The sequence below is a fragment of the Mytilus edulis genome, chromosome 6 (assembly GCF_963676685.1).
Source record: "Mytilus edulis chromosome 6, xbMytEdul2.2, whole genome shotgun sequence".
Classification (NCBI taxonomy): Eukaryota; Metazoa; Mollusca; class Bivalvia; order Mytilida; family Mytilidae; genus Mytilus; species Mytilus edulis.
Window position 1 is genome coordinate 34,762,953 of NC_092349.1, and position 12,948 is coordinate 34,775,900.

The 12,948-nt window shown below is 33.8% G+C and overlaps 1 protein-coding gene across 1 annotated transcript; it reads right to left on the bottom strand.

Annotated features, from left to right (window-relative positions):
* Positions 1–704: 704 nt before the first annotated feature.
* On the bottom strand, positions 705–8,626 carry LOC139527563 (uncharacterized). The gene is made up of 3 exons (XM_071323071.1): positions 8,223–8,626; positions 5,302–5,376; positions 705–1,298 (listed from the first exon to the last, which is right to left on the bottom strand). Exons 1-3 carry the CDS (start codon positions 8,548–8,550, stop codon positions 805–807), a joined length of 897 nt encoding a protein of 298 aa, XP_071179172.1. The 5' UTR covers positions 8,551–8,626; the 3' UTR covers positions 705–804.
* Between the last annotated feature and the right edge of the window lie 4,322 nt (positions 8,627–12,948).

Here is a 12,948-nt window from a genome sequence, read left to right on the forward strand (position 1 = left end):
ACCAAGTCATGAATATGGCCATTGTTATATTATTGTTTGTTTTCTCTTATTTTTGAGTGTAAATTCACATTGCGATAAGACGTGTCACTGTACTTGTCTATCCCAAATTCATGTATTTGGTTTTGATGTTATATTTGTTAATCTCGTGGGATTTTGTCTGATGCTTGGTCTGTTTCTGTGTGTGTTACATTTCAGTGTTGTGTCGTTGTTCTCTTATATTTAATGTGTTTCCCTTGGTTTTAGTTTGTTACCCCGATTTAGTTTTTTGTCCATGGATTTATGAGTTTTGAACAGCGGTATACTACTGTTGCCTTTATTTACATGGGTAATAGAAAAGAGGGACGAAAGATACCAGAGGGAGAGTCAAACTCATAGATAGAAAAAAAACTGACAACGCCATGGCTAAAAATAAAAAGACAAACAGAAAGTTAATCGGTCAGCGTGTATCGAAATATAAATATCATCAAGTGCAACTACCGGAGGTATAAACGTATTCCCTCACATTAAAAACTGTATAAGAATTATTGTTTCATCAGATGTATATACATTTTTGTAGTTACATTGTATATTATGGTGAATGTGAGCACAGATCTCTCGGCCTTGACAGGATCTCTGGCTTCCTCCAGCAATAAAAACTTACCACCTCGAAATAGCACAATATTACTGAAAATTGCATTTTTCACCAATTAATCAATAAATCTAAATAGGCCTTGATATTTCTTTATAATTATATCTTTCATTCTATAAAAATCAAATAGATTCTCTCTTTTCAATTATTTCTTTTGTTTGCTGCATTTTTTTAATCTAACGAGAACAGACAACACATGTAACCTCTCTTCCATTTACATACGGTGGACATGAGATTGCGCCATTGCAATTTACCCTAACTGGATACAGCAGCATTTTATCAGTATAGTTTGTTGATTTATCTAGCGCCTCTGGTGTTTTGTCTAGACATATATATTCAGTTGCTGCTTTATGATTAGGATGACCAGCATATAGATATCCATCGTATTCCTTTACCCAGTTTCCATAACAATCTTTTCTTGCAGGGATCATAATCGTCGAAGCTTTCTTTTTCTTCATGCAGACTGAACAAGGAACTCCATGGTTTTCATACTTATCGAAGTCAAATGGTGAATTTAGAACATTTATATCATAAACATCAAACAGTGCCCCACCGATAAAAGGAAGGTCGTTAACTTTTGAATCGTAAATCCCCCATTGTGGATCATTTATTAGACAAAGTGTGTCGACAGCTGATCCGGACTTGGTGTAAGATGAACCTCCAACAAATCCTAAATGAAGAGAGAGAGAATATGAGATATGCAGAAATATCTTGTTCAATCTAAATATTCATGTTTCTCGTTTTGGCTATATAGTCAAAATTAATGTAAAATGCTCCTCAATATGTTTTAATTAATGATATTATAATCATAACCGTGTAACTATAAAGATGTGGTCGTTAATTTCCGTTTATGCTAGACTAAACACAGGAATTGATTTTCAAATTATGTACAGTAATATAACTAACAAAAAAAGGTGATGTTTAACATAATAACACGAATTTAAGATTTTAAGATTATTTGAGTACCGTCGAAAATATATGTAAGCATTAAATCCATATGTCCTGTCGCAAATATATGTCCTTTTTTATTACTGCGTCATAGACGTTCAAAATGTTATGTCCTGTAATGTCTCGAATCTATGTCCTTAATCGAATTAAATGGGGTTATTTATGTAAGGCAGTTAGTTACCTGGAAATTTCCATCACCCGCAGAGACAAGTTCGCGTAGAACACTTAAATTGAACACTTAACAAAATATTTAAAAAAGAGATATATCATTTGAAAAAGACTAACTGACCTTCAAAATTGTCCGAATTTTATTACAACTACAACAATAGGGTACACACGAGTACAAAGCCTTCCACACCATCTCAGCTTTACTTTAAAAGACTGAATTTTGCAACACCTTTTGATTAACAGGTAACTATAACAATGAATAGAATTTAAAAAAAATGATACTCATCTTGTCTTTTTAATTTTTACTTAAGAACATATTATATGATATGTCTTATCAAAAAGACGGGCATTTAAAAGCTGATAAACACCCTCCTCCTAAAAAAAACCAAGACACACACAAACATACTTACACATTATAATTACTACATAACAATTAAACACGGGATCGAGAAAAGCAAACTATTTGAAAATGTAGGTTTTTTTTACAATAAAATGTAAATCATACAATAATTACACACGCATGTAGACTTTAAAGTACACACATGATTAGGGGACGACCATTTGATATTCTGGGGGGGGGGGGGGGGTGGCAGGAGGATTTTGAAAATAAATAACTCAGCCTTGATAATCACAAAAATAAATGGTTTGTTCTGTGGTACTTCGAAAATAAATTACCTGGCATGCAATGTATTGAAAATAAATAACTCAGCAGGTCTAATTGAAAGTATGAGATAGCACCAGATTCTTTATAAATACATTGTTTTTCAAAACAAAAAAAACGGGAAACACTTCCCTTTTTTTTTTAAATAAAAGTATAAATATTATTAAAATATACTTGAAATGTCTGAAAATTGGTTTCATTTAACTTAGGTATATTGTCTCAGGAAACCTTACCTCACTTTTATTTTAACAGGGCCGCAAAATGCCTCATGTAGAAAATTTCAAAACCAAACGCTTGTCTTCATATTAAATTGTGTTCACTGCGAGTGCCTTGCAAGGACCAAGTTCTGTTTTCCCTCAGATGTAGCCCTGATTTTTCGGGATAAATGTTTCTTATCTATTTGTCTTTTGTCTGTATTATGTTAGTGTTGCATTCCTTTTGTATAATCTAATAATTTTTTTATGAACTTGATAATGAGTTTAAAAAAACAGCAGCCGCAGACTTTACTATGTGAATTCCATTTTTGCTTTATCATGCACATTGGTCTATTGATATTGTCCCAAGAAACCTAAGTCTTATACTGAATTCATACATTTTGCTTTGAGACCAAAATATTGTCAAACCAGATGCTCCGCAGGGCGCAGCTTTATACGACCGCCTAATTCGAACCATGCACATTGGGGCAAGTATGGACACAACATTCAAACTTGATACAGCTCTGAATTTGGATTGTGATTAAATAGTTGACACAACACAGGTTTCTGACACATAATGAATGTGGTCTAAGAACTTAAACTTAAAAACTTTAAATTTTGAATTAGACATTACCTATTATGGTCCACTATCCAAAATCAAAATACATGGTTAGATTCAGCATATCAAAGAACCCCAAGAATTCAATTTTGGTTGAAATCAAACAAAGTTTAATTTTGGACCCAGATTTGGACCAACTTGAAAACTGAGCCAATAATCAAAAATCTAGGTACATGTTTAGATTCAGCATATCAAAGAACCCCAAGGATTCAGTTTTTGTTAAAATTAAACTTAGTTTAATTTTGGACCCTTTGGACCTTAGTGTAGACCAATTTGAAAATGGGACCAAAAATTAAGAATCTACATACACAGTTAGATTCGGCATATAAAAAAAAAACAATTATTCAATAATGAAATCAAACCAAGTTTAATTTTGGACCCTTTGGTTCATTTATTCCTAAACTGTTGGGACCAAAACTCCCAAAATCAATCTCAACCTTCCTTTTATGGTCATAAACCTTGTGTTTAAATTTCATAGATTTCTATTTACTTATACTAAAGTTATGGTGCGAAAACCAAGAAAAATGCTTATGTGGGCCCCTTTTTGGCCCCTTATTCCTAAACTGTTGAGACCTCAACTCCCAAAATCAATCCCAACCTTCCTTTTGTGGTCATAAACCTTGTGTTTAAATTTCATTGATTTCTAATTACTTATACTAAAGTACTAAAGTTATTGTGCGAAAACCAAGAATAATGCTGATTTGGGCCCTTTTTTGGCCCCTTATTCCTAAACTGTTGGGACCAAAAATCCCAAAATCAATCCCAACCTTTCTTTTGTGGTCATAAACGTTGTGTTTAAATTTCATAGATTTCTTTTTACTTATACTAAAGTTATAGTGCGAAAACCAAATGACTTCGGACAACGACGACGACGACGCCAACGTGATACCAATATACGACCAAAAAATTTGCAATTTTTGCCGTCGTATATAAATTATTAAAACAAAACTTGCATTTTCAGATTATGAAAAGGTCGTCGGAACACCCAGAAAGCATGATTTTGCATCATTTGTTCTATAGCGTCTTGGGCCTTCAGGGGCTCCAAAACCCTTCCCAAAAAAATGTTCCTCGCTCCGCTCGGCGAAATATGTTTCCCAATACTTTTAAAAGAGGCTAGTTACAACCCAAATTTAATACTATGTATGTATGCAGTACATGTATAAGCAGTTGGGAATATAAAGAGATTCATTTCTGCAGAGGATGGTGATTAAATGGTACATAATGACTTGACTATACATGTATTATTTATAATAAACAAATCATTTAAAAATTGTATGCTTTCGAATATCATAAATATTGTTGTGAAAATGAATTAACAGTCCCTTGCTTTGATGAAAATGAAAAATCTTGCTTCAATAGTGCAGAAAATAAATAATCTGTCCTCTTAGTTTTCAAAAATAAATAACCGATCAAAAACAAATCCTCCTGCCCCCCCCCCCCCCCCCCTTTTCCAGAATATCAAATGGTCGTCCCCTTACATGAAGAACACGTCCCAACTTAAATTGGAAATGACAAAAATCCCATAAGGCCGTACTTATGAGACGGACATAGATTTGTGCGTGGAGAAGCAAACTGGAAAAAGATTTTTAAAAAGAACAGATTTGAGGCCGTATATTTTTTAACGGACATAGATTTGAGAATGACGTCACCATTCAAAACAAATTTGAAAATAGGACACGGATATGAGGACGTATCTGTTTTAACGGACACAGATTAGCGATTGAAGTCACGATGGGGCACATAATTAAGAAACGAACACCGATTTGAGGCCGTACACAGATTTGAGGTTTACAGATATGTTTTACTTTTTAAAAAACTTCCATGCAATTAATTTACTCTATGTTTTATTGAGTGTATCAGGCTTTTCTATCCCAGGCATATGATACCTTAGCTGGATTTGGCAAAACTTTTAGGAATTTTGGTCCTCAATGCTCTTCAACTTCGTACTTTATTTGACCTTTTTAACTTCTTTGGATTCGAGCGTCACTGATGAATCTTTTGTAGACGAAACGCGCGTCTGGCGTATGTACAAAATTTAGTCCTGGTATCTACATGTATGATGAGTTTATATACCTACACTTACCTGAATAAAATGTTTCAGTGTCGTCTGCGGTGCAGCTGGTTCTTCCCCATTGAGTGTACGTTGTACCAATGTTGTCTACAACATATTTAGGAAGGTCAGATAAAGATTTTATAAATACTGCATTTGTGGCTTTTATTTAAGGTCATTTATCAATATTTAATATATATTTAAGTTTTTTCTCTTAATTTACAACGGTAACAATATAATAATCTGCACAAAGATTACATGTTTACATGAAATGTGAAGGGCACTCGGTCAAACAAATGAATAGCTAAAATATACAAAAATTTAGAGAAAAGGAATAGATTTTTTTTATTTTAAATGAATCAATATAACTAATGCGCCTCAAATTAAGGAACTTGAAAACAGTGCATTGACAATAACTTTCTATGCAGCGTATTGGTGAACCATGTACTGATTTGAGGAGCAGAGGACAATATAATAGGTGAAAAACTATGAATTTATTAAAAGTATGCAAAGATATGAATTTTCAAAAAATTTTGGTGTGGAAAAAGGAAATTTTCAACTCGTGAAACCGCAAAGTTTTTTTTTCCGGTTGGCTTAATTACGGGACTACTGGGCTAGTAATACCCTCGGGAATAAAAACTTCACCAACAGAAGCATCGACCGAGTTGTAAAAAGACGCATCATAGATACCTGGATTGAAATTAAGTATTTGCACCATCCAAATTTACAATATTGGCAGGAGTGTTGAGAAAAGGGCTTCCATTATCGTCTACAAAATGATCAAGATAAAAAAAATATAAATTCTAAAGAAAACGTAAAGTGATAAAAAGTTTGTGTTATATTTTAGATGATGAGAAACATATTTCCCTTCGTTGCCTTTTGAATCAGCAGTAAAATTAGAAAACCCCTTATAAATTCAATTAAAACTACTTAAAATTTAATAATTTAAATACTAAATTAACCGACTTTACTCCAACTCTAAACTTAGAACTATTTCAGGTCCCCAAATAATGTTTTGACTAGTTAAAAGGGCTTTATTATGCGATCCATGTAGTTCACATTGGTCAATTATCTATATATTTCTATAACTATTATAAAGTTTAACTTGACTTGTTTCGATTTTTTACATGTATTGTATATTTTTTGTGTACATGTCCTTTATGTTTTGCATTTAAATCGACCAGTGATTTTTTTGCATCAAAATGAATTCCTATCAGGTCATATTCGCTGGTTAAGAATTGTAGTTTTATTCATTCAGAAGGCCGTTGGCAAAATTATGCTCAAGAGAGGCCATAGGCATACGTAGCTTATATCAACATTTTTAGCTGTATGTTTTAACAGTGAATTTTTAATTTTCCTTGTGACAGTTCTAGACAGCCGACAAATAAAGCTTACGGTACTATTGAATAGTGTATCGCTAAGAAACTTCAAAATATCTGGTTCAATTAAGAAAATATATTGTGATTGAACTCATTGCAGACTACAAATATAGATTTCAAAATAATCTTGAAGATCAGTTGTCAAGAGCGCAAAAGGTTTCTATCATTGAATTTATTGTCAAATAGACCATATGTCATCTTCTCTCTGAATAACGGGACACTTTGTTCATGAGTTAAAGATACAGTCGTTCATGGTTGCCTGCAACAAACGCAAACATACAAGTGAAAACATTGGTGATTATTCTTAATAAACTCTTGTAACTCTAGTTGACAAGGTTTTATGTAGTGTAACTGATAATGCATCAAATATGCTGAAAATATTTTCTTTTTTGACTCTTCGCTACACCAAGTAACGTCATTATTCGAAAATGGAATGTAGGATAGATGATTTCTTAAACTAACAACTTGAAAATATGGAGTGTGACCCTTCGGAATTATGGAAATCTAGACAGTGAATATCCAATATTGTAGAAGTTGACCTGGAAGTATTTTTTCCATTCATGCATCATCTGCTCCTGTGGAGATACTTTTTAGTATTGGAGGACACATTTGCAGACCAGACTACGGAGACTAACATTTCAAATATTTCAGAGAGTAATGATGATCAAGTGTTTTGCACCATAACCAATGACAAATTATTCATGCATATGATGTGAATTTTGGTGGTGTATTAAATGAAGTGCTTAAGTTTTTATATTAAAACTTATCAAATAAAATGTTTTCCCAATCTATAAGCGCAAATATTAATAACCGCAAATATTAATAACCGTTGTTCAATGTGGGTCTAAGCATGACGCGGGATTGCCGATTTTTTGTAAGCGTGACACGTGAAAGTCAAATTATTCTGTCGGGAAAACGGGAAATGAGGTCTAGCGGGACCCGGGAAATGACAAAAAAATGAGAATTGCTTACGTACATAGTGTAAGCGGGATACGGGAATCTGACAAAACAGTAAGCGGGATCCGGGATCGGAACCCCCCAATGAGACTTCCTTCAATACCATCATTCAATTAGGTTATTTTAAAACTCCTTGTAATCAGATGTAATCATGATTACTTTTCCAATGTCATCAGTAATGAGAAATGGTGTAAAAAAAGCAATATTTCTGACTATTTAAAATACCCCCATTTTTAGCGGCAGTGGAAATTTCCGCGAACTTTCCTATTGTATGACTTGTTTATTTGTTCTCGTCCTGAACAAACATGATATATGTGTGACTGGAAGTTAAGTATATTATTCAGATATAAACTTAAAAGTCTTGTATTTTTATAGGTGAATGGGTAAATAGAGGATGTATGGAATGATCAGACCACTGATCTAAATATAAGAGTCACTGTTCTTTTTCAGATTTTGTAAAGCAAAGGCGAAATATACCACTGGAACATGCAAACACACCAAGTCAAAAATACCATCATACAACATAAAAATACTTCAGACTAAACTAAAGAAGAAGCTGACAAAATGACCGCCTGGGCAAAAGCGTGTGTATCAATGATTTGACATAAAATAACTAACCTTGAATTTCACTTTTGGCCTGAATAAACTTTTCTTGGATACTTTCTCTCAATTTTAAAGTAGCCTCGTTTATTTTCTTGTTGACAATGCTAGCAGCCATTTCTTCCATTGCAATTTTAACACCATTTGTTATCTCCTGTTGTATATAAGCTTTCAGCTCTATGTTTATTGCATTGACATCTAATTGGGCTACCAACGGCGCATTTAAATTGTTTAGTAATGGCACTGGTATCATTGGCTTTGTAAAAGTTTTGTTCTGCAATAATCCGTCATTTCCATGAAAGTGAGTCAAACACAAAAGTAATAAAATTAAAATTGAAAAATGCATTATTGAAAAACGTTATAAACTTCAACACCTTCAGATCTGTAATAATTGACCGAATAACACAAAACAAAACACTCAAGAACAAACACTTGACAGTATATATATATATCCTGTAGACATACCAATGTTTAAGTAACAAGTGTTTACTTTTAACATTAATTAAAATAATTTACGCATAAGTTGATGTGACTTCAACAGATCTGCAATAAATAATAAAATAGGAGAAAAGGAATGCGACAGTGTTATGCCTGTCGAAAGTCCAGTCCCAGGGTGATCAAGGTAAAAATCCTAACAAACTTCATTACATTTTGGTGAATCATAGATCATTCATTGCTTCAATGAACATTACAACAAATCGGAGGACTTACCTTGTTTGTATTGGATACCTAAGCTTCACAAAATTTCGTACAAACAACGATACATTGCCGGCTCATCTGCATGTTCGACTAAAAAATTGACAAAAAAAAAATTGACAAAAATGCTGTCCGCATTGAAAGAGGGTCTTCAGAATTACTGTGAAACTGTTTACTCGCGTAGTGGTTTTAACCATATGTGGATTCTAAAAAAAACTCTAAAGAACTTCTGGATAATTTTAAATCTATCTATTTTAAATCTATCTTTTTTCTGAAATAAATTCTATCAAAACTTGATTTGTCAACCCTGTATACCACCATTCCCTATGGGAAATTGAAAAATCGTCTAAGGAAATAATCCACAATGCTTTTTATCATAAAAATGGGGGGAAAAAGCTGGAGTTTCTTATTAACAACATATTTGTTAAATTTTGAGGTAGACTTTTTCAACAAATTGTCGGCATTCATATGGGAACGAACTGTGCGCCTCTGCTTGCCGACCTATTCCTTATTTTCATATGAATCGGAGTTCCTTCAGACACTTGTCAAAAACAAGAAGATCAACAAAGCCAGGTCATTAATTTCACATTGAGATATATTGATGATGTTCTTTCCATTAGTCATCTAGACTGTTCCGATTGGGTTCCATTAATATATCCCCCAGAACTAGAAATTAAAGAAACAACAGACACGAATTCCTCCTCCTCATTTTAGATTATACCTCGAATTTGACATACATGATCATCTCAGTACCAGAATCTATGACAAACGAGACGATTTTAATTTTGAAATTATCAATTCCTCCCACCTTAGTAGCAACATGCCAACTTCACCGCATATGGGATATACATTTCCAAACTTATGCGGTATTCAAGAGCTTGCAGCTCCTACTCAGACTTTGTAAAACTTCACCAGTGTCAGAACAGAAAGTTGATGAACCAGGGGCCGGGTATGTCAAAGCACGTCTCGTCATTTTCCTACAAGTTCATCGGAAGGTACCAAGACCTGGCTGATAGATATTTCAAATATATCAACTTCACAAATAAAACACGATGGTCTTGAAGTATAGATTTTGGGTACTAACATTGTTTTTCATCTAAATTACGTGTTATAGTATTCTTTTATTTGTCTTTATGAATATTACTTTTACTGTTTGTTTAGTCTGTTTTTGGTGACATCCATTTACGTGGCTCTGTACTTATATTTCCTGTTATTGTTCTATGGTAAACAAAATAATGTGCTTTGTCTATATCATGTATATGCCTTTTGTGTTTCTTTGTTACATGACGTGACCCTGTACTTATACATCCCGTCAATGTGTTATGGTAATTTTTATGTATTCTTGTCTTTCATTTTTGCTTATGAGCTTTTTTGTTATATATTTGTTTGTTTTCATAGTGATTAAGATTATAACCTAATGTTGACTGCTGTACCCCTAATTTTGACATGTGTACCTATTACATGTATTATGTCTGTTTGTTTTGTTTACACATGGTTTCAATATAATGGAATTGTATGCGTCTGTCATACAAGTGAGAGGTTTAAATAGCTATAAAACCAGGTTTAATCAACCATTTAATGTCTGTACTAAGTCAGGATATGAAACTTGCCTTAATTGATCGATTGGTGTTAAACGCCACTTTCAGCATTATTGTGCATTTGTCTCAGTGGTTTTTTGGGGTTTTTTTTTTTATGGTAGAGGAAACTTGGGAGTGCTTGACAGAACCACTGACCTTCGTTAAGAATAATTTCAAATCTAGGCAATTTGAATTAGAGTCCAGCGCACCTGCAACCTGCGGGGTTTCAACTCACAGCAGAAGTATTGACATTCTAGTGATACAGTAGTTCGACTAAGACCACCGAGACTAACAACTCACTTTGAAAGAAAGTGACAATATATTCTTCAAGGGATACAAAAAGTATTTTACTTTTTCTAAGGGTGATCCGTAATATTTGTAAAGGAAAAAGTCATTCAAAGTACTGTCTAACTCGCCACAGATCTTCAGGCAGTTGCTGTTCATTTATCAGACAATACAATACAGCTACATTGTATGTTTAGTTTATACTCCTTTTTGGTGTTGATGACTTATCATATTTATGGAAGCTCGCAATTGTAGTACTTATTTCAAAGCCAAACAAAGACTACACGGATCATTCTAAAATTGACTAAGTTGCTCTTGTGAAACGCCTGAACGGATGGTCATGATCGTCTTGTTGGTTCCTCGAATTGAATAGGATACTGGCCAACCTCCAGTGCTGATATCGACAGGGCCGCATTTCTCTTGATTATGTTGTTAGATTCGGATCATTCATTCCCTATGGCTTTGCGCATAAGAAACATGCATATATATGTGGTGTCGTTATTCTTTGATCTTGAAAAGACTTACAACCACGTGGAAATATGACATTTAAAAAGATCTTTCCGATATGGAGTTGAAAGGAAATATGTCAAATTGTATTTCAAATTTCCTCTCTGACATATATTTTATTGTGGGAGAAAACTATACAATTATGATTATTTTATCAGGTCATGTTGTCCCTCAATATTCTTATTATATGTAACGATATTCAGCGTTAAAATTAACTGGTTCCGCTTTTGGAGAGGATCTGCATACCCTTCTAGGGCACCTGAGTTCATCTCCGGTTTTTGCTGGGGTTCGTGTTGTTTAATCTTTCCTTTTTTATACTGTGTTGTGTATTGTTGTTTGTCTTATTGACGTTTTTTCTTTGACATGGCGTTGTCAGTTTATTTTAAAGAAAAAGTCCAAAACAAAGTCAAAGTCGTCGTCTGGTACCTTTACATTATCAACAGTTAAGAGTGTGTTTATAGAGGCCAACGATCCTTAACTACAAAACAGACGTTTTAACCTTGGTCTTGCAGCATGCAGTCAAGCAGAAGGCATGTCCATACAATCCTGCCTACAACTGCGTTATGAAGACATTTTTGGAAATAATGAAAATAAAATTCAACTGTCAGGAATTCTTTTAAAACCACATATACATACATACCTTTCATTTCAAATACATTACTCTATATATATATAGCTAGTTACGACTTGTACATGTTGTAAATGTTAAATGTAAATAGTAAATGACTTCTTGAAACTTTAAGAATACCTCTACATCAGTAAAGACATTATAGGTGACATTTAAAAATGCTGTATAATGAGGGGTGGACAAGGGAAAGGGAACATGGTAATAAGGGGGCGAAATGTGGTTGACCGATTTTCGTCATGGAGAAAAGGGGAGGAAATTGGGAAACGGGGGAGGAGTTTCGGAAGGAAATTTGGAATAATGGACTCCTGTCAAACCCCTGTATTATACTGGCGTCTTTGTGTATAATTAAACGTTATACGTTGCATAGTCTAAGGATTTTTATTTGTTAAGTAAAGGTAAATATCCCAAAATGTATTACCTGTAGACCAATTTTGTAAAACATTTTTTATTAAACAAATTGAAAATGGAAATGGTAAATTTGTCAGACAACAATCCAACCAAAGAGCAGAAAACAGCCGAATCCCACGAATCGGTCTTCAACACCCAGAGCCGTGTTTCAGCTGACCCCTAAACAAAAGTTTGTACTAGTTCAAATATGATTGCATAAATATTTTATCTCTAACATGGAAACATCTATGTGTCAACTGGTATTTTGCAAATTATGCATGCACTTGGAAATGTTGTGTGACATTTTTGACTAACCGTCCACTTCTAAATAGGTTTGAGGGTCGAATTAGGTAAACTAAGGGAAATTGGTCTAACAGTGGAGTTGCTATCGACTCGAGAAACCCTTACACAAACCACAAATCTGTCTGATGCGTGCAATCAATAATCAATCTATTGACCGAACGATGTTGGTAAATGGGCTTTATCCCTGACACGAGACGCGATTCCAACAAGTTATTGGACGACAATGTACATTACAAGATTGATGTATATAAAGCAATTGTTGAAGAGCTGAACCTTGACATAAGGTGACACGTGTACGACTAACACGTTGACCTTGTGGTCCTTATGTGGAAAAACGATGAGATGGGAAAAAATTTTTTAA

What these genes read in the sequence shown, in the direction of transcription:
- LOC139527563 (XM_071323071.1), bottom strand. Translation starts at nt 8,550, where the DNA reads ATGCATTTTTCAATTTTAATTTTATTACTTTTGTGTTTGACTCACTTT. An exon ending in GGCCAAAAGTGAAATTCAAG is followed by an intron (nt 5,377 to 8,222) that starts GTTAGTTATTTT and finishes AATATGTTGTAG; the next exon opens with ACAACATTGGTACAACGTAC. An exon ending in CACTGAAACATTTTATTCAG is followed by an intron (nt 1,299 to 5,301) that starts GTAAGTGTAGGT and finishes CTCTTCATTTAG; the next exon opens with GATTTGTTGGAGGTTCATCT.